At 40.2% G+C, this 27,217-nt stretch overlaps 1 protein-coding gene and 1 non-coding gene across 2 annotated transcripts in view; one reads left to right on the top strand and one right to left on the bottom strand.

The window, feature by feature from the left end:
* Positions 1-27,217, bottom strand: part of LOC124545308 (trypsin-1-like) — a 171,107-nt gene that overhangs the window by 100,414 nt on the left and 43,476 nt on the right. The window contains exons 2-4 of the mRNA XM_047124213.1: positions 10,855-10,896; positions 5,088-5,126; positions 658-785 (exon numbers count right to left, since the gene is read on the bottom strand). Coding sequence (XP_046980169.1) covers positions 658-785; positions 5,088-5,126; positions 10,855-10,896 — 209 coding nt within the window. The remainder of the gene's footprint in view (positions 1-657; positions 786-5,087; positions 5,127-10,854; positions 10,897-27,217) is intronic.
* On the top strand, positions 4,207-4,280 carry Trnat-ugu. Its single transcript has one exon. It is a non-coding gene; the product is annotated as a tRNA-Thr (tRNA).

The raw sequence follows: 27,217 nt of genomic DNA, 5'->3' as shown, positions 1-27,217 counted from the left end.
TCTTCCCACCAACACCAGCTTTTCTGAATTGCACAGGTGGGAACTTTCCCTGCAATACATCCTATGTTCCCGTAACCCTCCTGGCCTCAACCTTTGTTAGTCACTGTCCTCACCCATCCAGCCCCCTCCCTGTTCCCATTCCAGCACTACACAGCCATCATTTCACCACCACGCCCAGTCTTTTAATTTCTTTTATTTTTATTTTTATTTCTCTCCTTTCCGCTACTTATGCCCTCCACACCCTCTCTCCAACCCTCCATCTAAACTGCAACACTTCACTGTCTGCCACTCCCACCATACTATCCCTCCCCCTCCCTGACCCAGCCGACTCATTACCCCCCACCCCGTCGCCACTCCCATCATGCACTGGTGCTGCTGCTCGCAGTGTAGTTTCAGCTCTCTGAGACTGCAGATGTGTATGCAAGTTGTACTTGCGTGAGTGTGTGTGTGTGTGTGTGTGTGTGTGTGTGTGTGTCTACTGCTGACAAAGGCCTTAATGGCTGAAAGCTATGATTGTGTGAATCTTTTTATTGTGCCTATCGCAGCTCAGCATCTCTGCTATATGGTGAGTAGCAACTTTCCTTCTCTCGTATTGTTACATTCCATAATGGATTTTTCATTGTTTAAATGTTGGTTTTTCACACAAATGTTACTTACAAGGTATGGACTAGGGTCGTTATCCAGAAAGCAATGTGCTGCTGTCAGCACCCACTCAGAGTCCAAAATAGAGCCACCACATAGATGTCTATTGTTTTCGTGTATTGACACTTGCCACGGAATCTCTCCTGGAAGTAAAATTTAAATGTCATAATATATTACTCCAGATTTAATGACTAATTTATAGATAAACCTAAGATCTCCAGCAGATGCATTAAAGTTATTAAATAAGAAATTTGATGGATATGAGAAGTTCAACTCTCATGATATTCTATATCTTGTGTGTACCATTCCCTAGAATCTGCCTAACCTCATCACTCACTTACTGCTTCTCTAGAGCACTGAAACAAAAACATTCTGATTTCACACACACAAAATTATAAAAGGTAGCAACAATGTCTAAATTGTATAGCCAAGTTTTTATGTTTTGTTCTCAAAAGCTGTATATTTTATTCCTGTGCTATCCTACTGATGCTTATAAATGCTGCATTTAATGCAATAAAATCAGTAGAAACACCACTACTGCTGTTTCCTCAATTATATTAATCACCTGCTTTGTACCTTTTACTGTGTGACTGTACTGATATTAATCAAACAATAAGTGAGTATCATGCAAGAGCAGTACAAAACCATTCACTATGAACACTTTTACATGTCCTGCTGCTGGCAGATATCTTGAATACCTTACTTTAAACTGGATAATGAGATAATTTGCAAAAATATGCTAATACAGTATTTTTCATAATATGAATTTCTAGGGATTTACAACTGATGATGGTTTGATGAAGTCTTTTCCAAAAAGTACAGTGCATCTCCCTCATATGTAGGAAAGGAGGCAAAGTATAAATTAAAATTATTTTGAATCGCATATTGGTGGTGTATGAATCTTTGCTCAGCTCAAGCTTATTTTTATTATTAGCAAAAACTATAATTAAAAATAAATAGAGTGGAAAATGAATGTAAGAATTTTGAAACGTACAGAGAAACCTTTGTAACATGTGTAGTTTTGACTTTATACAATGTTCTTACTGCTCACTTCTGTTGAATAAATACTTTAATTACTTCAGCTGCAGAGACGCAGCAGATAATTCCATAAGATAGCAGGGAGTGAGAGGATACAAATAAATTAAGTCTCATTTCCAAGCAAACAAAATCTCAAGTACTTAAAAGTGCAAAACATACCATACCAAAATAATTTTTTTGAGTAGTTTATCTATGTGTTGATTTCAGTTTAGCATGCCATTCAGTTGGACACCACAGAATTTCAGTTACATATTTAATTCAGGGTATGACCATTATATGTCTTTATCTGGTACTACTGGAAGAACTTTAGTGAGATTAAGACTTAAAATGACTGTTGTGAACTAGTTGTAGATGCATCCATCTACCATTTTCACTCTGTCTGGTATAACTGAGTTTGAGCCCTTACTTAAAATAATTTACTTGTGTGACCAATAAACATTGTAGCCTAGATTTAGACCAGTCATGTAAGTCATTGGACGGTCACTTATTCAGATTCAGAACAGGCTCAACACCATGCTCCATGGAACTTCATATCTGATGTCCCCACACACAGAGCTGGTGGAGTGAAGTTGTTTATCATGACCGAGCTATAAAAGTCATGCGCCCCCCCCCCCGCCCCCTCCCCCACCCCACACACACACACATATCTGCTGCACCCAGAGATGCCTAATGGATGAAAATGACATGATGCCTGGTCATATGTTGGACCTTCGCAGCCTGTTCAGACAGTATTTGTTTGTTTGTCTCTTGCTTAGGTTACTGTGTATCAAGTGTGAATAAAATGAAGCTTTTCTATCTTATAAACATTCCAGTTTATGTACTTTATTAGTTTATTAGTCATATACATTTATTTATTTACTGATTTGTTTCTACCAGCTACTAAGGTTCTTCTGAATTTTTTAATGTTTCCATATTTCATATCTATGTCTGTAGTCAGATTAATTCTGCAAAAATTTACAACCAAGTAGCTCCATGGTTCATCTCTGTACTACAGAAAATTCATGAGTTGACATAGCACTGCGTAGAAAACTATTCTACAGGTCAGCAAACAGTACTTTGCCATGTACGGGTGACGTGCAGAAACTGTGGGAAGGATTTAATGCACACATCACTGTGGGACAGAAGATAATAAGCAATTCTTTTCTTGCAACTAACATTTACCTGATTTTATTTTAAGAGTAGATAAGCCCTGTATAACATAATTGTTGAATATTACACTGATGAGCCACTGCTTTTCTTGTAACTAACAGTTACCTGATTTTATTTTAAGAGTACATAAGCTGTGTATAACATAATTGTTGAATATTAAACTGATGAGCCAAAACATTATGACCACTGCCCTTCGCAAGGTTGAGTGCCATCTGGTGGTGTTGAGGGCCCATGGTGCAGTAAAGAAAGAATATAAGTGGAACAGAGATGAATGCAGACTTATTCTATCAATGATACAAGCTGTAAATGGGGAAATCCACTGAAATAAGGGACTCTGATAAAGAGGAGATTGTTATTGCCTGGCACCTGGAAATGAGCATCCCAGAAATGGGGAAGCTGGTCAGCTGTTCATGTGATACAGTCATGAATATCTATGAAAAGTGCTCAAGCAGACCACAACTGGGACACTATCACGTGCCAGTTATGCACCTACAATCCACTGGCTCATAATTTACTGGAATTGCATGGCTTGTGCATAAGCATCTGTACCACATACCTTCGGAAACCTACTAAAGACTTGTTGAATCCATGGCATGCAGAATCACTGCCATATTGTTTTCCAAAGATGGACCAACATAGATTGTCACAATGTTTTGGCTCATCAGCGTATTTCCTGTAATATAAATACTTCAGGAGTAAAGCAGACACTCACCACAAAGGAGATGTGGTTGAGTCATCGACAGGCACACACAAAACAGACAGGAAACCTGTTAGCTTTTGGAGTAAATTCTTTCTCGAACTACAGTACAAATCCACACAAAATGCACCAAAGCATACACACACACACACACACACACACACACACACACACACACACACCTGTATAGTGCCAGCTGGATGCATAATATCAGAAGTGCTGTTTGGTAGACGAACTAGGGTGGGGCTGAGGTTGTGTCAGAGATGGTAGAGGAAGAGAATGGCAGGCAGAGAGACTGGGGGTGGTAATTAGTAGCTTGGAGGGAGGCCGCCGGTTTTCTGTCTAGTAATGTGGGAGGGAGGGGTGGCAGGTGTGCGGGCTAGGCATGTGATGCACAGATGTTGGAACCTGTGGATAGTAGTGCACAATGAAGTTGATGTGGAGAGGTGAAGTGGGAGAGAACGACAGGACAGAGGAAAGGGAACCTGTTGGGTGGAGGGTTGTGAGCAGTTAGTTAACAGAGACTGAAGTCAGGGTGATTCTGGAAGTGAAGGTTGTGTTTCAAGGATAACTTCCATCCAGGTATATGAATATGAAGATGGCACTACAAATGTAGTGTGTGGACAATAAGGTGGAAATGTGGGTCTCACGGGGAGCATGCCATTGCACTATCCTCTGTGTCCTCGATGGCTCAGTTGGATAGAGTGTCTGCCATGTAAGCAGCAGATCCCAGGTTCAAGTCCTGGTTGGGGAACTCATTTTCAACTGTCCCTGTTGATATTTATCAATGCCTGCAAGCAGCTAAAAAGGTCTGGATTTCACTGTAATTTCATTCATCCATCCATGTAGTTCAGAAAAGATGGTGGAATGGATCCAGATGGCGTGAATCATGAAACAGCATCCTTTGCTCTTGGAATCATCCTGTCTCATCTCCATCAAATGGCTGTCACCACTCCCTCCACTCTATCCTCTTCCTATCACCCTCTTCCAACTCACCTCCATACCACCTTCATAATGAGCTGGTCCCCCCCCCCCCCTCCCCCCGGAGCACTGGCACTCGAGCATCACATGCCTACCCTGGCACTCGCGTCCCTTCCCTTCCACATCCATAGCCAGCAAACCAGCTGACTCCCTCCAAGATGTGATCTACCCACCTCCAATCCCTCTTGCTGCCTCCTGCCTGTCTCTCTTTCTACCCACCTCACCTGACACAACTCCCACCCCATCCGAGTCCACCTGCCAAACTGCATTCCTGGTATTCTGGCACTGTGTGTCCAGCGGGCACTATGTAGGGGCATGTGGTGTGTGTCTGTGTGTGTTTTGAGTATGAGAACATACTCCGAAAGCTAGCAAGTTTCTTGTCTTTTTGCATGTGCCTGTTGATGATTCAATACTTCCACTTTTCAGTGAGTGGTCTCCCTTACTTCTAAACTATTTACATTCTACCAGAACTTTCCTTCTATATTACACACCTCAATGTAATTAAAATATTTCTGCATCTGTTTCATTTCTTACAATATCGTAAAAATATTTATTTCATTAAAATTTTAGCATCACTTACCTATTTGAGCTCTACTGCCGCCTACAATTAATGGTTTAGCTGAAACAAAATAATATTAATTATCCATGTTGCATAACACAAAAGAAGGCATACAATATACTATGTAAACTGATGTCTACAAAGAAGGCATCACGAAGCATCACTTCTTTTTATTTTAGAACATGTTAAAATTATTAGTATTGTAATAACAAGAAAAATTAGAATGGTTTTAGTTTAATACCTACAGGTATTGTAAAAGCTGTTTGTCAGGTTTGAAACCACCCAGTAACTTAAAATTGTGTAGCCAATCAGCTTCAATAAGTGTGTTTATCATGAAAGGCTGGATGTTATGAATCCCAGTCCAGCATATAGTTTTAATCTGCTAAGAATTTTCAAAACAGTGCAAACTTTACTGCAGAATGAAAGGTTCATTATGCTCTTAAGTTGTGACACCATAAGCACATGTATTATTATTGGCCATCCAAAACTATAATTAAAAAAGCAATACTTCTTACCTGTAAACCACTCTCTACTATATAAGTATTAAGAATTTAGTTTTCTCAGAGACACTGAAAATTTCTGAGATAATACCAGACGTTTACTAAGTGCATAGTTAAGTTTCACAGATCTGTTAACCAATTTCATTGTCCCAATTTCCTCAAAAGATATTTGAACACATGAAATACAGTCAACTATGAAACTGTCCTAAAAACCATGATCTTCTCTCCAGTAGTCAATCTGAATTGTGACAAGAAAATAATGATACCCTTACCATTGTCCTTGAAATTGATTATCAAATGCTAGTTGCATCTGGAAATAAGAATACAGTTTCTTTCATGTTATGTGATCTTAGTAAACTTTTTGAATACATTCCCAGGATACACTTCTTGAAAAACTTGGATTTATGAAATAAGTAACTCCTATTTAGCTGTAATTGTGTCTTATTTTAATAGCAGCAGGCAGCTTATTTTTGGTTAATAGTAGACGTGTTCCTGTGTAGGCAACAAAGACAGGTGAGTCACAGAGCTCAGTGCTTGGATGTTTCTACTCCAGCGGCACAGTAAATGATTCATGTACTTATGTAGGACAATTGTCACTTATCTACTAGGCAGATGCATCCAAACTAATTAAGGCATGTCATGACCCATAGAGTTCCAGCTTGCCATGCTGAACATCCTGGAAGCAACACTGAATTTGTTTGCACAATAAATGCTCTACAGGCCAGAAAAAACGCAATTTCTGTTCAGATTAAACACAGACACAGAAGAGAAATCAGTAAAATTTTTGAGAATTCATATTAATCCAAAACTAAACTAAATAAACATATTTACTGTGACTGCAGAGAAATGGCATAAGTGTCATGTTTCATGAGGAAACTGTGAGATTTAGTCACAAATCAATGTCTGTGATTGTCTTACTTCATTTTCTTTCAGTCTTATATGCTTTACAGTGTGCTGCTATAGGGACACTCTTGGCATGGGAGGGATGTATTTGAAATACAGGAAAAGGTACCAGTAGTTAGAATGATGTGCACAGCTGGAAAGCATGTCACTTTTTCATACTGCACCACATAAATAAAAACAGCCTTCAAATGAAGCCTGACAACATCTTAAAATGGAATCAACAGATAAATCAAATAATAAAGAAATGTGTGGCAGGTTATAAACCAAAGAAGAAACTTACCTTCATATGATTTTCATGAAGTGCCTCACCTTATGTTAATTGAAGACAAGGGTGCTAGCTTATTTTGAATACTTTCAGGATCACCGTCAATTTTGGGACTAATCTTTGTTTATCAGCTGTTTAAGGTATATGGTCCTGTGTGTTGCAAATACCAAACTTTTCTGTTGTCGCAGCTGCTCTATTTTCATGGAGAGAAAGCCCATATACACTTATCAGCCAGAGCATTACGACCACTGACCTACCATGGATAGAAACACATCCAGGTGACAGCACTGTCACCTGGCAAGGAATGACTCCTAGTCAGACACATGTAGTATCAGTGAGCTTGCTGTCCTTGTGTAAAATAGGGAAAGTGCATGAGCTATGCGAATCTGACCAAAGGTAGATTGTGATGGCGCAGAGGCTCAGCATGGGGACATTGGAAACTGTACAGCTTGCTGGGTGTTTAAGGAGTGATGTGGTAAGTGTCTTCAATATGGGGCAAATTCAAGGTGAAGCTACATCCAGACATCATGTGTTTGGACGGCCACCCATCATTACACATGTTACATGACGTAGGCTGGGCAGACTGGTAAAACAGGACAGGTGGTGAACTGTGATGGCACTAACATGTTGGGCAGAGTGCAAGTGTGTCTGAACACAGTGCACTGAACACTCCTAATGGTGGGCCTCTACAGCCGATGACCCATGTGTATTCCAATGTTAAAACCTTAACTTCGGCAGCTACAACTGAAATGGGCACATGACCATTGGCACTGGACATTGGCACAGTGACAGTGCATTGCATGGTCTGATGAATTCTGATACCTTCTTCATCATGCCAATGGGATTGCATGAATTCGTCATCTTCCAGGGGAAAACAGCTCCTTGACACCTGTACTGTGGGACGGAGACAAGCTGGCGGCAGCCCCATTACACTCTGGGGAACATTCAAGTGGACTTCCATGGGTGCAGTGAAGCTCATGCAAGGCCCATGATGGCGAAAGAGTATCGCACACAGGTTGCAGACCAAGTACACCCCTTCATAATGATCACTGTTTCCCAATGGCAGTGGCATTTTTCAACAAGATAATGCACCATATCACAAGGCCAGGAGAGTGATGGAGTGGTTCGAGGAACACAGTGGCGAGTTCCAGTTGACGTGCTGGACCCCCAACTTGCCAAATCTGCACCCGGTTGAACACATCTGCGGTGTGGTTGAACCTGGCACTAGAGCTCATCACCGCCCCCCTCCCCCTCCACCCCTCCCCCCCCCCTCCCGCCCCCCCGAATTTACAAGAATTTGGTGACATGTGTGCAGATGTGGTGCCAATTGCCTCCAGTGACCCACACCAAGCCTCACTCCTTCCATGCCACAATGTGTCACCACTGTTATCTGAGCCAAAGGTGGACATACTGGCTACTAGGTAGGTGGTCATAATGTTCTGACTGATCAGTGTATATTAGTCATTTTGTGTCATCAGCCCAATATCTTTGTGGAAACACAATACAAGATTTCTGGCCTTCAATGAATCAATTAAATCCTAATTTTTTTCTTCCTTTCTTTCTTTATTATTACTATTATTTTTTTAAAAATGTTTCACAGCCTAGGAAGCTCTTCCCTAGCATGTAACTGAGCAAGGTGGCATAGTGGTTAGCACAAGGGACTCACATTCTAAGTGTCAGTTCAATTCCCTATCCACCATCTAGCTTTAGGTTTTTCTATGATTCCTCTAAACCGCTTAAGTAAATGTTTGGATGGCACCCTTGAAATGAAACTGACAGTTTTCTTCATGTTAAATACTGATCTTCCTTTCTTTTCTTTCCTAGCATGTATCTTGTGATACATGTGCCACTGTTATCATGATTTGCCAAAACTCTTTTATTTAAATTTGTGGACAGGTTGCCCTTCCTTTGCTTCAATCATCAGTTAACCTAAGGGAGGGAAGTAGTGTGCACTGCCTGTCTGTGAACCACGTAAACTTAGTTCTGAGTTTTAAATATTTGTGTATTTGTGTTTTTGAGGAAGAGACTGAGGACCAGCTCAACATTTTCCTGAACAAGAGTGGAAAACTACATTAAAAGCAAATTTTGGTTGGCCAATGTTCCAAACCAATAGTGGTTACTTTGCCACACAGATTTAATCAATTTCTGGCTCATTTCCTTATCTCACGGGCTACTGTATTGTGCCTTAAGCTATATGAGCAGGTCTTTATTACTCCAGGGAAAATTATTTTCCATACTATAATTCTATACAAGACTATAACTAGTTAAAATATTGTGAAAATAATAGTTGCTACTCACCTTATAGCGGAGATGCTGAGTCGCAGATATGCACAACAAAAAGACTGTCCGAAAGTGAGCTTTCAGCTAAGAAGACCTTTGTCGAAAATACACACACACACACACACACACACACACACACACACACACACACAAACAAACAACTCTCACTTACATGACCACAATCTCTGGCAGCTCGAGCCAGACTGTGAATAGCAGTGCATAATGGGACAGGCAATTGGGTGGGCGTAAGGAGGAGGATGGGACAGAGAGGAGGAAGGATAGCAGGGTAGGGGTGGGGGACAGTAAAGTGCTGCTGTGGGAGTGTGCAGGGATGAAATGGAGAACAGGGCAGCTAGGTGCAGTCAGGAGGTTAGACGGAGAGAATGGGGATAGAGGGGGGCTGGGGCGGTGGAGGGGGGGGGGGGGAGGGAGTGGAAAAGGAAAGAAGTGAAAAGACTGGGTGTGTTAGTGGAACAGAGATCTGTGTAGTGCTGGACTGGGGAACACCGAGAGGGCTAGATGGATAAGGAGAATGACTAATGGAGGTTGAGGCCAGGAGGGTTATGGGAATTTGAGGTGGAGGTCAACATCGAGGAAGGTGGCTTGTTGGGTTCATTGATGACATCTTCATGATCTGGATCATAGGTGAGGACACCCTATCCACATTCCTCCAGAACCTCAACACCACCCCCATTTGCTTCATCTTGTCCTACTTAACCCAGCGAGCCACCTTCCTTGATGTTGACCTCCACCTCAAAGATGGCTACATCAGTACTTCTGTCCATATCAAACATACTAACCACCAGCAGAACTTCCACTTCGACAGCTGCCACCCATTCCATACTAAGAAATCCCTTCCATACAGCCTAGCCACCCATGGCTGTTGCATCTGTAGTGGTGAGTGGCCCATCTCAAAATATACTGAGGATCTGACTGAGGCCTTCACAGACTGACATTAACCTCCCAACCTTGTACAAAAACAGATCTCCCATCCTTATCTTTCCAGCATGTCAACTAACAAGCTGTCTGTCCGCATGTATGGCCATCGACAACTGGACCACTCTGTTGTGAGCATGCCACCAACAACATGTTATTCATTTAAATGGCTGCTTCACAGCCTGCGCCGTTCTCCCCACCATCACCAGCTTTTCTACAATGTGCAGGTAGGAACTCTCCCTGCAATATATCCTACGTTCCCGTAACCTTTCTGGCCTCAACCTTCGTTAATCATTGTCCTTTCCCATCTAGCTCCTTCCCTGTTCCCATTCCAGCACTACATAGCCCTCTGTCCCACCAGCACACCCAGTCTTTTCACTTCTTTGCTTTTCTGGAACATCCCCCCCTCTGCCCCGCCAACCGTCTAACTTCCCGACTGCACCTAGCTGCCCTACTCTCCATCTCATCCCTGCACACTCCCACAGCAGCACTTTACTGTCTCCGACCCATACCCTGTTATCCCTCCCCCTCTCCACTGAAGCCTCCTATTTCCCCCATCTGAGTGCCTCGCTCATCATGTGCTGCTACTCGCAGTCTGACCCCAGCTGCCTGAGACTGTTGTCATGTGTGTGTGGGTTGTATTTGTGTGCATATGTGTGTGTGTGTGTGTGTGTGTGTGTGTGTGTGTGTGTGTGTGTGTGTTTTTGGCAAAGGCTTTGTTGACCGAAAGCTCACTTTCCGAGTCTTTTTATTGTGCTTATCAGTGACTCAGCATCTCCGCTATATGGTGAGTGGCAACTGTCCTTTTCACAATATTGTTACATTCAATCCTGGATTTTCCATTGTATAATTAGTTAAAAGTTTCTAAAGACATTTATTTCACAAGTGCCTAATTGTCACTTACCCGACTGAGTGTTTCTGTTGCCACCAGCAGTAGATGGTTCAGCTGAGAAAAAAAAGAGCTATTATTTGGGATGTAGAAATATCTTAATCTGCAGAAATTTATTAATAAGATTATGCAGAATTCACTGTAGACTCATAGTTTGTGTTTAATTAATGACACAGGGAGTTTTTGATGTTCCCAATGAGGGATTCAGGTCATAATGCAAGAATCACTGACTACATGTATCTAACCTTTGCTATCTTCAGTAATTTATTTAGTTTATCAGTTACATGTTCTATGAGGCACTTGCACAATAGGCTATACCATAAGTCATACAGCAAACATACTGGCTACTAAAATGTGTTAATATAATAGAGAAAAGTTTGTAATTTAATAAAAGAAATAACTGTATAATCATTTGCATTAAGTGGGCTACAAGTTTCTATACAAAAATTCTTCAAAGGAATTGAAGGATTTGTCTAGAAGTGACTTTTTAAGTAACTGACTACAAGAACTTTATGGAAACCACTACATGTTAGTCTAACTGCATATTTCTGTGAAATGGAAACTTTGTTTTTGAATGATGATATACAAAATAATATTATTCTATAGGACATTCTCAAATGAAAATAAGTGCAGTATCTTAATTAATTATTCATTTCTCTCCAATATTGTAGTAACAGAAGTGGCTGAACTGAGTTGCTTAAAAGCTACGAAATAGGTTTATTCCAGTTAAAGTCTTCATGAATGTGTATATCAAATAACTCTTAAGACTCTCTCTTTATTATTCACTCTCTCTTAAAAATAAAACAGAAATATTGAACGAGACACCACTTCCTAAAACCAGTCAACAAGTCTCTCACACATAATTTTCGATTTACTTTGTTGCTTTATGTTTGTTCTGATTTATTATACAATTCACATCACTTGAAAAAAAAAAAATCTGCTATGTGAATGTCAAATATATGTGGACCATATATCCACCTATATTCTCAATTCTCTGACCATCCCCATGAATAACCTGCAAAGGAAAGCCCAATTCACTACCCAGTATCACTCTGGAGTGGAGCAACTTAAACCATATCCTCCACCTGGGCTTCAACTATTAACATCCTGCATGGACATAAGAAACATCGCCTAAATCCCCCCCCCCCCCTTTCAAAAAAGGTATTTTACTGCATACCCAATCTACAAAATGTTATGGTTCATTCTTATGCCACACCTAATCTCCAAGTACAAAGCTTATCTTATGCACCCACCTAGCACATCCAACTCCAGACTTGTCACAGGAATGTCCCGCTCTATAAGAGGTAGGTGAAATTACGAAAGCACATCTTGACATGGGATCATTGCCATAGTCATGGCAGTGGCTTGTTTATCATAACGAGCTGTGCACTGTTAGCCAAAAATCCATTTACCTGTGAGGAAACATTAAATTGTTTACCTTAAACTTCTCTAGAAAGAAACTATCATGTATGGGAATCTTCTCTTTTTCATTCTTATCAGTTACTGAAATCAAATTTCTCTTCTCAAAATCATTTAGAAAATCCACGCTGAAATTATCATAGACCAATAGCAGCTTCTATTTGTATGTCAGATAGCTTAGTCGAGAATCACAAGGATTTTTTTTTCACTGGAGAATTGTGTACAGCTATGATTTTGAAATGATATACCTAGTAGAGTCTGCTTACAAGCACACGCTTCTGTGTGCTCATCAACAAATTTTACTTGTTTTACTTTTACTAAACTCATCTGACATTATACACCTGGCAACACCCTCCTTTTTATATTCTAGTATATAATCATTTATAGTTAACTTCTCTATTCTTGTTGTTATCTGATGAACAGATAAGCAAAAGATGTATCCATGATAGTACATGTTTCATTTGACAATAAAACAGATTAATGAATGGGTTTCTGACCAAGAAGAAAATTTCTTTGAAACTCATTTGAGGTGTTCAGAGGGAACTTGAAGGAAGAAAGCTGAAATATTTTTTAGAGCCAATGATGGTAAATAAAATATTTAAACTCTTTCTTAAAGCTGTTCTTGTTTCTCTTTGCCTCTTTGTCCATTGAAAATGACGGTACAGTTAAATAGGAGATGGGATTAAAGAATTTACTGGTAAAAAGAGAGAGACATACCTAGTTGAAAGGACGCAATACTGTCAATAGTCAAAACTCAATTATCACCAATACTGTAAAATACTCCAGTTGGTTATCAACAAAGCAAAACACATATACTATAACCAAAAATAAAATGCTTCAAGAATAAAGCATATTTAATTGATCATCGCTTCTACAGTCTGACCGAGTACCTAAAAACCAAACAACAAAAATAAAGATGCATTATGAATATTCTACTTTGTATGTTGCCTCTAATGTTTGTTGTATATATGATTCTTTGCTAAATTACTTCAATATCTAATCCTTAGGAATGTAATACAAACTGTATTTTATCTTGTAAAGATCTAACCATGTCCAATATCCTTCTATATATTCTATACATGTAGGATTTGAAGGACTAAATAAATAAATAAGCAAAAACAGAAAGCAGGACTGATAAACAGGAAACAAATGAAAATAGTAGATGACAGAAATTGACTTCCCATGCAACAGTTAAGGAAGAAATGATGACACACGGAAATTACTAATTACCAGTTTCATCGTACCTACTAACAAACACTCAAATACAAAAATAGTCAATTTCGGGTGGCTGAGGCCTGTTCTAGCTGGCGGGCCAATAGTCTCCAATTGTAGATATTTGTGTTTTTAGTCAGCGTTACAGAGAGAGAGAATGCATGTGTGTGTGTGTGTGTGTGTGTGTGTGTGTGTGTGTGTGTGTGTGTGTGGTGTTACAGAGAGAGAGAACACATGTATGTGTGTGTGTGTGTGTGTGTGTGTGTGTGTGTGTGTGTGTGTGCGTGTGTGTGTTTGTGTGTACATGCGGTTGTTGCAGCCACAGCTGAATTTGATGGTAGATCAACTGATTCTGGCTGGCTGCAACTTGTAACATCTGATGCCTCCTATGTCCAGTGACAACGTGCTATGGTCACTCCAGAGTGTGGTCAAAATCAGTGAATGGTGGGCAAGCTGGCAAGTACTTCCTCTGATGCTGTTGTTATCATAATTTCAGTCACCTGGGCTTTACATATCCTGATCCACCCTTCCACTTTTGAATGGGACACTGAGTGGAACGGATTATTTGTCAGGTTGTGTATGCCATTGACATTGCATCTACAGAAGGACATTAGAGCTAGTGTCAGATCTATAGCGTGGGAGCATCCAGCATCGTCAGATTGCTAGAAAGAGCCTGTATCGCAGTATGCAGGTTTTTGTTGATATCTGAGCCACATACCAGAAATCTGAGATAGAGTTCACAGTTAAGAGCTATTTTCTCACTTCAATGGGCTTGCAAAGTTCATATACATCATTTCTATGGGTGCTTGGGCTTGGGCCAGGACAAAAAATCATTGCTTCAGCACTGTTTTATTGACTGGATTAAAGGTTCAGACTATTCAATGTTTTCAATATTGGTATTAACTCCTATCCAGGAAGTACAACACTGTGCTAAAGACCATGTACATGTCTTTCCCCAGCAATATCAGTGAAGCAACTGGAGGATACCTGACCAGAACAAGAAAAGAATGAAAACTCTATATTACCATTCTTCCATCATCAATAACAGGATGCCTTCACACACATTGAATCTGTGGTGAATCGACAAAAGTGTGCTAAATATTGGCTCCACACATTCTCTACATCTACATTCTACAAAGCTCTCTGATGTGCATGGCAGATGCTACTTCCTATTTGATAAAAAAAAAAATAGTAGAACAGCACTGATTCTCACTGTAGGATACTGACAATCTTTTATTCACTAACAGGGTACAAAAATGTCGTACATAATGCACACAAACATAACAAGAAAAAGGCGATCGCTGTACCACAGAGCTCACTGCTTAAGTCTCAGACAGCACACAGTATAACCAACTTAAGTGCACCAGATATAAAAGTGAAAGTATAGCACTGTTTATCAATACAAGAGGAACAAACAAAATAAAACATCTGTAACTGATTATCACACACCAGAGTTGTATAACATACTAGTTTCATTTTAATATGGAGCATAGGAAGAATGATTGCTTGAATACCTCTATGTACTCTGTAAACAGTCTAATCTTGTATATGTAGTCCCTATGGGAGTTATGCACAGCAAGCTGTAATATAGCTCTAGATTATTGACTTAATAATGGTTCTTGAAAGTTTATGAATAGAATTTGATGCAATTTGGATATCTACCTTTAAGTGTCTGGTAGTTCAGGTTTTTCACCATCTCCATGACACTTTTCCATGGGTCAAACAAACCTGTGACCATTTGTGGTACCCTTCTTTGCATACACTTAGCACCCCTTACTAGTCCTATTTGGTATGGGTCCAACACATTTGAGCAGTATTCCAGATTGTTGCACTAGTGCTTTGTATGCAATTTCCTTTGTAGACTGGCTGATTTTCCTAGTACCCTACCAAAGACCTGAAGTCTGGCATCTGGTTTTCCTATGACTGAGCCTATGTGATCATTCTATTTCACATCCCTACAAATTTTTACACCCAGGTAATTGTGATTCCAGTTGTGACTCAGTAATACTGTAGTCATAGGATACTACATTTTTGTGTTTTGTAAAGGGCCCAGCTTTACATTTCTGAACATTTATAGCAACCTGCCAATCTTTGCACTGTTTGAAATCTTACCAAGTTCTCTCTGAATATTTACACACCTCTTTCACACAGGACTTCTCAATATACGAGGGCCGTTCAGAAAGTAACCTCCGGTTGATTTAAAAAAATACACCAAGTTAAATAAAAATACTTTAATATATACATCTTACAACTACATCTTTGCACTATTTTTCTACATAGCCTCCATAGCGATTGAGGCACTTATCGTATCTCTTCACAAGCTTTGAAATTCCTTCTGCATAAAAATCACCCGCTTGTGCCTGGAGCCAGCCTGTGACCGCATCTTTGAGCTCTTCGTCGTCATCAAACCGCTGTGACCCGAGCCATTTCTTCAAATGCATGAAGAGGTGATAATCACTTGGCGCCAGGTCTGGGCTGTAAGGTGGATGGTTGATAACGTTCCACTTGAAGGACTCAAGAAGGGCCATTGTTCTGCGAGCAGAGTGAGGACGGGCGTTATCGTGCAAAAAAACGATACCGGAAGTCAGCATACCACGGCGTTTGTTCTGTATAGCCCGTCGTAACTTTTTTATTGTTTCACAGTACACGTCTTGATTAATGGTCGTACCACGTTCCATGAATTCAACCAACAACACCCCTTTGGCATCCCAAAACACCGTTGCCATCAGTTTTCTGGCAGAAAAATCTTGCGAGGCTTTTCTTGGTTTGGTAGGCGAATTTGAATGTGCCCATATCTTTGATAGTTCTTTTGTCTCAGGGTTCACGTACTTAATCCAGGTTTCGTCACCGGTCACGATTCTGTTTAACAATGGTTCTCCTTCGTCCTCATAACGTGACAGAAAGCCTAATGCAGAGGCCATTCTTTGAGTTTTGTGGTGGCCGGTAAGAATTTTGGGCACCCATCATGCACAGAACTTACGGTAACCCAATCTTGCTGTCACTATCTCGTACAAGAGAGTCTTAGAAATCTGTGGAAAACCAGTAGACAACTCCGACATTGAGAAACGTCAATTTTCACGAACTTTTGCATCAACTGTCTGAACGAGTTCGTCAGTCACCAATGATGGTCTACCACTCCTCTCTTCATCATGAACGTTTTCTCGTCCACTTTTAAATAAACGTACCCATTCACGGACAACTCCTTCACTCATAACTCTTGGTCCGTACACGGCACAAAGCTCACGATGAATAGCTGCTGCAGAATATCCTTTGGCTGTAAAAAACCTTATGACAGCACGCGCTTCACATTTGGCGGGGTTTTCTATTGCAGCACACATTTCAAACTGCCACTAAAACTAAACTAGCGCAGGTACGACGTTCACTCGACCACGGCTTGATGCCGACTGACCTGTTGAGTGCGTGAACGCACAGATGGCGTCACCACTCCCCCCACAACCCGCACTGTGACCAATCGGAGGTTACTTTCTGAACCGCCCTCGTAGATATCGGCATCATCTGTAAGAGTTGGTATTCATATTTTCCAACAATTCATTAATACACAACACAAATTGTGTCATAACACGCTTCCCTTGCACTCATGAGGACTTACTTCTACTTTTGGCAATGACTCCTGCATCCCCTCTACCAAACAATCCGCAGACCAGTCACAATTTAATTTTTTTTTTTTAGATAACATGACTTGGAGATCTGACAGTGATCTACTACAAATTATCAATTAATAAAACAGTCGAGATCACTATAATCATTTATTTAAAAATGATGACCGGTTTTGACCTTTATGGTTTTGACCTTTATCATCAAACCTAATGCAGTTTAAATACAGGGTGTACACAAAGTCTGGGAACACTTTCAATTATTTATTGCACAAGAACCAAACATTGTACAAATACCATATGTATGTCATTTTGAAGAGAAACCCTGAAAGTTTGTTTTTCACGTATACTGCCACAGCATAATTTGGTAATTTGCCAATAGTCAGCTCTAGTCGCAAACATGACGAGTTCAGGTGCAGAGCGAGCTTTCTGTGTGTTGGAGGTCAACAGAAACAAGTGTGCTATAGCAGTTCAACGGAACCAAGTACGGTAAGAAGCCACCAACAAGGAAGGCCATTTACCCCTGGCGCAACAAATTTGTTATGACGGGTTGCTTGTGCCCTGCAAAGAGAAGCGGGCATTCCAGTGTGAGTGAAGTGAATGTGGAACGCATATGAGAGACTTTCATAAGGAGTCCAAAGAAATCGGAGCGTCGTGCATCCCGTGAACTCAAAATGGCTCCAATGACAGTGTGGAAAGTGCTGCAAACAGAAGCTGTCTATAAAACCATTCCAATTGGAGCTAGTGCAGAAGCACAACAACAAAGACAAGCATTTTGAGTTTCGTTCGCAGTTCCAAGAATTGAATGAGGATGGGGATGGCACTATTGATCGCTTAATTTTTAGCAACAAAGCCACTTTTCACACAAACGGGAAAGTGAACAGGCATAATTGTCGAATCTGAGGTACAAAGCATCCACATGAATGCACTGAATTTGAGCGTGATTGCCCATAGGTAAATGTTTTTTGTGCCTTGTCATATCGAAAACTGTATGGGCCACTCTTCTTCACCAAGAGCATTGTCACAGGATATTTCTACTTGGACATGTCTCAGCAATGGCTGATGCCTCAAATGCAATCAGACTCTCTGTTCATGTTTCAGCAGGATGTGGCACCACCCCATTTTCATCGTGAAGTTCATGGGTACCTGAACATAGAGGTGTCACATCAATGGATTGGCCGTGCTACAGAAGGGGACAGCTGTTTCCTGAAATGGCCTCCCCGATAATCAGATCTCACTCCATGTGACTTTTTTCTGTGGGGACACATTAAAGATCAGGTGCACGTACTGCCTCCACCACTTGATGTAGTGGGGTTCAGTATAGAATATGGGAAGCAACTGCCACAGTCGACAATGCCAAGCTGGGATGGGTATGGCAAGAATTCGATTACCATAGTGACGTCTGCTGGGTCATTCATGGTTCCTATATAGAATGTTTGTAAAAAAACTTTCAGAGTTTCTCTTTAAAATGCAATATGTATGACATCTGTACAATGTTTAGTTCTTGTGCAATAAATAATTGAAAGTGTTCCTGGGCTTTGTGTGTACCCTGTATATAAAGAGTGTCAAATTATATTGGGAAGTCAGAAAATAAAGTAGTGTGTGACAAAAGAAAAGAAAGAGCAACAAAAGTTAGAATAACATAGCATTCATCCATATGGCTGCAGCTAGCATCGCATGGGTGAGTTGTGTGAAATCACAATCATTTACTGTTGCTGATGGCTAATCTTTGGCAGTTAAATCTTACTTAAGTCAATACCTATTGGTTCAGACTGTCATCATGCAGCCTAAGTGTGTGTTTTTCACTCCATTTAACCTGTGGCAGATTAGCCATCAGCAGCAGTACACAACTGTGATTTCACACAATTGTTCCACGCACTGTCAGCTACAACCGTATGGGTAAATGCTGTGCTATTTTAACTCTTGTTGGTAAACAGCATTTCTGAAAGTACCAACCAATGTCACAAGGTGGCGATCAGTTACTATGTACCCTATCACACTGGCTCTTTTAACTTGAAATGTTTTTAATACGTTTGTTTGCTTGGTCATCTTCCGCAGCAGCTATTAACATCTGTTATTACAGGTTATCTGCCTTGAGGTGGCTGCAGTCTTCTTTGTAATTAGACTGCAGTTCATCTCAAGGTGGATAACCTACAGTAACAGATGAGATGTTTTTAGCTTATACAATTATTATCAACAAACTGATACAGTTATTCGTAAGCCACTTTTCACACAATGTTATACAAATACTTTTATATTTTCTTTCATATTTTATTTGTTCATTTGAACACATCTTACTTAAGTCATTACCTGTTGCCAGAGGCTGACATCATGTGGCATAAGTCTGCGTTTTCCCTCTGTTTAATGTGTGGCAGATTAGCCATCAGCAGCAGTAAAAGACTGTGATTTCACACAACTGTTCCATGCACTGCAGGTTGCAGCCAAAGGTGTAAGTGCTATACTAGTTTAACTTTTGTTGGTCTTTCTTTTCTTTTGTCACACACTGTGTTATTTTCTGACTTCCCTATTTATGTTGGCACTCTTTATATCTTTCAATGCATTAGATCTGAAGATGGAAAGCATAAAGGCCAAACCAGTCATCATTTTTAAATAAATGATTACTGCGACCTTGATTGTTTTATTAACTGATAGTGACAAATTTGGTTTGATACTGATATGACTGTACTTTTGTTAATAGGTATTAGTGTGATACCAGTTTAATTACTTTTTGGAAGCAAAGACATTTTTTGTCTTTTTGATCGATATCTTCATAATGTCACATGAGAAAACTGTGAGTTGGGTTTCATATGGTGGATGTTTTCGGAATCCATACTGGTTGGCGTGGAAGAGGTCAATCTGTTTGAGATACTTCATTATGTTTGAGATCAGAATATGTTCTAAGATCCTACAACAGATGGATGTGAATGATGTTGAATTGCAGTTTTGGGGATTACTTTTGCTATCCTTCTTATAGAAAAACTTGTGTTTTCTTCCAGCTACTACTACTGGGCACAGTTTTTTGTTCAGGAGATCTATAATGCTTAATAGAAGGGTTACCTTATCCACAAATCTGACAGTAATTCCATTAGGCCTTGATCGATGTTCAGTTTTAGCAATTTCAACTGTTTCTTGACACTAATATGTATGTCAGTTATTTGTGCAGTGATGTGAAAATTAAACCAGTGCACTATTCCTGGTTTTTACTTTGTAATGGAAACTTTCAGTTTTTCTTTTCTGTTTTTGCTTTTCTGCATTTAGTTTCACTTCTTGTGTCTGGACATTAATTTTTATAGTGCTTTGGCCACCACTGCTGAATACATAGAGAACTCATTAGAGCCTTGACATGGAAGATGGGGCTATAATTGAGGTCATACTGGTTATTACTCAAGAACTGGGTCCAGCATTGTACTGTATCTTCTGGAAGAATGGACTGGGGACTGACCAGTTATCATCAGTGGCCTGTGATCTGTAATTAAATATAGCTTCATTCCGTAGGAGTACATATGAAATTTTCTGACTCCATATTCAAGGCTGTGCAAAACTTAAGGACAAAAGTTACTTTCACATGATGTGTCACTGCCAAGTAATACAGCTTGATGAAACTTCAAACATACGAATAAAGAATTGCTTCAGTATAGTACAGAAGGGAACTGAAAGAAATATGCAATGTGAGGAACAGAAATGACCCTTTTTTTCAAAGACAATATTTACGATGAAGTCAGCACAATTTATGATGATCCCCTGGTAAAACAAGCAGAAAAATACACACTTTCAGTAAACTAGATAAAAAATCAGTATATCAAGCTACAGATGTCAATGATAAATTTAACATATTCCTGAATGAATTAGTTACCATTTTTGAAGCTGTATTTCACAAGATAATTTCAAAAAACACCAATCTGAATGATTACAGGAGACATTGGCCCCATAAGGGAATCAAAACATTCTGTAAAACAAAGAGAATGCTTCATGTCTCACTCAGAAATTCTAACAAACCTCAGGACAGGGAGTACTACAAGCATGGTAGATGAAAGTGATGTAGTTGCTAATATCTTCAGCAACCATTTTTTGACAGTAGCAGATCAAATTGATTGTAAAGGGTCTAGAGTTGAAGCCATGAGTCTTCTACAAAATGCAGTTCAGAAGAAAATTAGTCAAATGCATGTATCCTTATTACAACTGAATAGATCGAGAAGGTAACAAGGCAAATGAAAAATAAAAATTCCACTGCTGTGGATAATATATCTATCAAAGTACTGAAGGACTGCTGCAATTTTATTCTTGAAGTTGTCTGTCAGATATTTAATGAGTCCATAAATCAAGGACTGTCCCTAATACACTCCTGGAAATGGAAAAAAGAACACATTGACACCGGTGTGTCTGACCCACCATACTTGCTCCGGACACTGCGAGAGGGCTGTACAAGCAATGATCACACGCACGGCACAGCGGACACACCAGGAACCGCAGTGTTGGCCGTCGAATGGCGCTAGCTGCGCAGCATTTGTGCACCGCCGCCGTCAGTGTCAGCCAGTTTGCCGTGGCATACGGAGCTCCATCGCAGTCTTTAACACTGGTAGCATGCCGCGACAGCGTGGACGTGAACCGTATGTGCAGTTGACGGACTTTGAGCGAGGGCGTATAGTGGGCATGCGGGAGGCCGGGTGGACGTACCGCCGAATTGCTCAACACGTGGGGCGTGAGGTCTCCACAGTACATCGATGTTGTCGCCAGTGGTCGGCGGAAGGTGCACGTGCCCGTCGACCTGGGACCGGACCGCAGCGACGCACGGATGCACGCCAAGACCGTAGGATCCTACGCAGTGCCGTAGGGGACCGCACCGCCACTTCCCAGCAAATTAGGGACACTGTTGCTCCTGGGGTATCGGCGAGGACCATTCGCAACCGTCTCCATGAAGCTGGGCTACGGTCCCGCACACCGTTAGGCCGTCTTCCGCTCACGCCCCAACATCGTGCAGCCCGCCTCCAGTGGTGTCGCGACAGGCGTGAATGGAGGGACGAATGGAGACGTGTCGTCTTCAGCGATGAGAGTCGCTTCTGCCTTGGTGCCAATGATGGTCGTACGCGTGTTTGGCGCCGTGCAGGTGAGCGCCACAATCAGGACTGCATACGACCGAGGCACACAGGGCCAACACCCGGCATCATGGTGTGGGGAGCGATCTCCTACACTGGCCGTACACCACTGGTGATCGTCGAGGGGACACTGAATAGTGCACAGTACATCCAAACCGTCATCGAACCCATCGTTCTACCATTCCTAGACCGGCAAGGGAACTTGCTGTTCCAACAGGACAATGCACGTCCGCATGTATCCCGTGCCACCGTACGTGCTCTAGAAGGTGTAAGTCAACTACCCTGGCCAGCAAGATCTCCGGATCTGTCCCCCATTGAGCATGTTTGGGACTGGATGAAGCGTCGTCTCACGCGGTCTGCACCTCCAGCACGAACGCTGGTCCAACTGAGGCGCCAGGTGGAAATGGCATGGCAAGCCGTTCCACAGGACTACATCCAGCATCTCTACGATCGTCTCCATGGGAGAATAGCAGCCTGCATTGCTGCGAAAGGTGGATATACACTGTACTAGTGCCGACATTGTGCATGCTCTGTTGCCTGTGTCTATGTGCCTGTGGTTCTGTCATTGTGATCATGTCATGTATCTGACCCCAGGAATGTGTCAATAAAGTTTCCCCTTCCTGGGACAATGAATTCACGGTGTTCTTATTTCAATTTCCAGGAGTGTAGATGCAAAAATACAATTGTGAAACCAATGTTCAAAAAAGGTGATAAAGCTGATGTTACCAATTACCAGCCAAATTCATTATTAGGAAGTCACTCTAAAATCCTACAAAAATTAATGTTCAAGGGAAGTGTGGGTCATCTTAATAGAAATAAAATTCTTAATAAAAATCAGTTTGGATTCCAAAAGGGTACTTCAACTGAACATGCCATTTTCTCATTTGTCAACTAACTCCTTGAACCCATTAACAATAAAATGTCCCCAGCTAGAATCTCTGTGATTTTTCCAAAGCATTCAATTGGGTAGAACACAAAATTCTACTTATGAAGACTGAACACTATGGATTAAATGCTCTTGTACAAGAAGAGCACATGACCGAACTCCTAATTGGTCCAGTCCCAATGCTCTTGACAGCATAGCAAATGGTGACGCTGATGTGTGAGTGTCTATGGAACACAGGCAGAGAGACCACCTCTTCACGCAGTCACTGTGCCACTGTGGAGTGTGACACTGCTTGCCTTACAGTTCTGTTAAATGTGGTTGCAATTTAATTTGCTGTTTGATGTAGATGCCTTCTTGCCTACTGCATAACGTAGCAGTCATCTGTTGCTATTGTTGGCCGTGGTCAACCACATCCTCTCCATCAGGCAGCAGTGACTGTGGTTCAGAATGCTCTCCCATGCATTTATTTATTTTATTTATCTATTTATCCATCCGTAAGACAGTAAATATTGTATGGATGTTGTCCAAAAGTATATGTAAATTTATGGAAAACAATTTGTGCAAAAGGAACACAAAAAATTTTACATTAAGTGGTACAAAGAATAATACATGCAAAATTGTACAAAAAATGTACAAAGAATAATACTTGGTCATACAAGACACAGTAATACAACTTTTTAAACATGAATACTAACAGTATTGTAACTGCATAGTCTGTTTGCCCTTAAGACTTTACTTTTGTCTTCCTTACACAGGAAGCTCTTATCTTCACTACAATAATTCAGTAAAGATTTTACCAAACTCAGCAGCTGTCCATCAGATATACAAAATTAACAGAAACTTCAGGGGATGAAGGACAGTGTTTTCAGCTTTGCCTTAATATAAACATTATCAGAATTATTTATTGGCCTAAATAGTCATTTACTGAGTAGAAAACATTGTTCAAGTAGAAATTCTTTAAATTCTACTTTAAATCTATTTTCATCTTCTAACTTTCTGATGTCGGCTGACACTATGTTGTATAGTTTTGTACCAATATGGCTCACATGCCTTTGTGTGTGTGTTCTTTTTGTTCGCCGAGTGTGGAGTGCTGTGCTATTTCAAGTATGTAGTTATGCAAGTTGGCATTTGTCTGAAAATCTGCAAGGTGGGCCCTAACATATGAAACACATTTGTATATATATATAAGGAAGGTATTGTTAGAACTTTAAGCTTGTTGAATAAGGGTTTGCATTGTGTCTGTGGATGACTGTGTGTTATTATTCAGATAGTGCTCTTCTGTAACAGAAAGATTTGTTTTAGATGGCAAGTGGTGGAACTCCAAAATATTATTCCATATGTTGCAAGAAACTGAAAATAGCCAAAATATGCCATCTTGGCACCCTCTGTAGTACAGACATTTGCAATAATTCTAAGAGTAAAACAGGCTCAGTTAAGTTTCTGCACAAGTTTCATTAGATGGTCAGTAAAATTAAGATTTTTATTTGCATGAATCCCCAGCAATTTTGTTGATGCCATTCTGTCTATGACCTTGTCACCCAACAACAGATCAAGATTTACATTTTGACATATTTTCCCAAACTGCATATAATTTGTTTTATTTGCATTTAATGTCAATTGGTTTGCATTGGACCAAGTGTGGACATTCTTTATTACTTGATCAGTAGCTGTCTGCAGCATTTGCTTTGGTGCACCTATTATCACACTAGTGTCATCTGCGAATAGTATGGCCTTTGCTGCTCCATCTGAGGTGTGAAAATCATTTATGTAGACAAGTAACAATAGGGGACCTAGAATACTGCCTCCTGGCACTCCTATTTCAACTTTTTTTGCATCTGATACTAAATTTATTTTGTGGTTGGGGTACTCTGGCAGCAGTCCAACAATCTGTTTTCTGTTTTGTAGGTATGATTCAAACCACTTTTTCCCTGTCTCATGAATACCTAATGCTTCCAGTTTTTCTAAAAGAATGCCATGATTGACAGTGTCAAATGCTTTGGAGAGATCTAAATTTATTCCTACTACACTGTTGTCTTTTTCTAGATTTTTGATTATTTGTTTAGTTTAGCACATTAGTGCTGCTTTTGTATTTTTACCTGCCTGGAAGTCATGCTGATTTCTATTTAGTAACTTATAGACATTTAGATATTTGTTGATTCTGTACTTCATTAATTTTTCTATTATTTTGGAAGATGCTGGAAGGAGGAATATTGGCCGATAGTTTTCTACGTTATGCTTGTCGCCATTTTTGAATAGTGGCTTCACTTTTGACATTTTCATCCTTTCCAGAAACACTCCTTCACTAAATGAAAGGTTGGCTATGTATGCCAAGGGCCTTGCAGTTTGTGCAGCTGTCATTGTTACAATATAACCAGGCACCCCATCTACTTCTGCTGACATTTTAGGTTTCAAGCTCTTTATTACTTTGAACACTTCATGTTCATCTGTTGCATCTATCCTCATGGTACAAGCAGCTTTTGGAAAGTCAGGTTTTTCTTGGTTTGTAAATTTTGAACTAAATCAAGTTGTTGAGTTTATGAAATAACTGTTGATGTAATTTGGCAAATCTTGTTTTTTAATACAGACATTTTCTGTGTTTTGAGAATGATATCCTGGTCTTCGCATCTCTCTCCTGTTTCAGTCTTCAAAATACCCCTTATGGCTTTTGATTTGTCAACAGACTGTCTTATTAAGTTGTCATTACTTATAAATTTTGCCTTGGCAATTACTTTTCGATATACCCTCTTGTAATTCTTAACATATTCTATAAACTGTGCATCTGTAGATGTCTTCAATTTTGAATTTAGTCTCTTTAGAGCCCCACAAGAAGTTTTGATGCCAGCTGTGATCCAAGAACTTAAGTTTGTATTGTGATGACAGCTTCTTTGGAAAGCACATTTTGAAATACCCCATGAAAATTGAAGAAAAAGTGTTATACGCTTCATTCGTATTTTTTAGGGACAGCACTTCTGCCCAGAACTCGCTAGTTAGGATATTTGTAAATTCTATACAGGTTTCAGTGTAAAATATTCTTTTATATGTGAAGTACAATTTTTTTTCTTGCAGTGGCATTGAAGGAAGTTTAAGGATAAGAGCATTATGGTTTGATAATCCCAAACCAGTATTTGTTACTTCTATTTCTGTGGATCGTACACTTGGAAATATATTATCTATAAGACTGTTTGTATTATATGTTATTCTTTTGGGTTCGTGTATGTGTGGAAACAGATTGAAACTACATAATAGATTTAGGAATTTATTTTTTAGCCTACTTTCATTCATAAGATTTATGCCGAAATGCCACGGACAGCTACAGTGGCTCTTTCAGTAAGAACAATGTTAAGCAGTGTTTCTAATTGATTAATGAATATGTCTGCATCCCTAGTATGTGAAACAGTGCTGTGAGCAGTGATAAGCTCCTGGGTTACACTCATCGTACTTTGTCCTTCTTCCAATTTCCTACTGTTTCTTACCCATTTGAAGTCATCCAGATGTTGTCTCTGGACCATGTTGAAATGAAGAACACCACCACAATGCCCTGTAATTGGCCACTGATTGAAACATGCTGTCTTTTCCCATTTCTTCAACTGCCTCGTGTTGTGGGGTCAGTCCCATTTGGCGATATAGTTACCTGATCTCACACTGTCGTTCATTTCCACCAAGTAGTTAATATGTTACATTACTTTACCTATTTCTTCCCCAAGTTTTGCAGAGCTGTGTACTATAGCTAATTCCTCTTTCTGTATTGGAAAATAGCTAATGTAAACCACTGGTAACATTTTTGACTTAGATAGTAATCAGTTGCCTCGTGCCATCACATTCTTACATGATAGTTCTGCCCTCATTTCATGGTGGGAGGTATTGGCATTAAGTGTAAGATGCTTGCTTGGTGCAGATGAAGCCAAGCAGAAACTTTTCAAGATGTAGAATAGGCTGCTAGCAGATCACCAGCCACTCAAAGTTATTGTCTTTTCTCTGAGCTGATTTAATGGGTAGGCTATTTGGGCTGTTTTGGGAATGAATTTAATGTAAAATGTTGTATGGTACTGTTGGCTAAGAAATCCCACAGGGTGGGTTTACCTGACTAGTGGAAAGGGTGTTCTTCCTCAACACATATTGGCCCCTTTCCTTGCAGATATGTAAGAGGTGTCCCA

Source organism: Schistocerca americana, chromosome 1 (assembly GCF_021461395.2).
Source record: "Schistocerca americana isolate TAMUIC-IGC-003095 chromosome 1, iqSchAmer2.1, whole genome shotgun sequence".
In the NCBI taxonomy this organism is placed as follows: Eukaryota; Metazoa; Arthropoda; class Insecta; order Orthoptera; family Acrididae; genus Schistocerca; species Schistocerca americana.
Note: the sequence above shows the minus strand (reverse complement) of the source record. Positions and strands in the feature narration are given on the sequence as shown.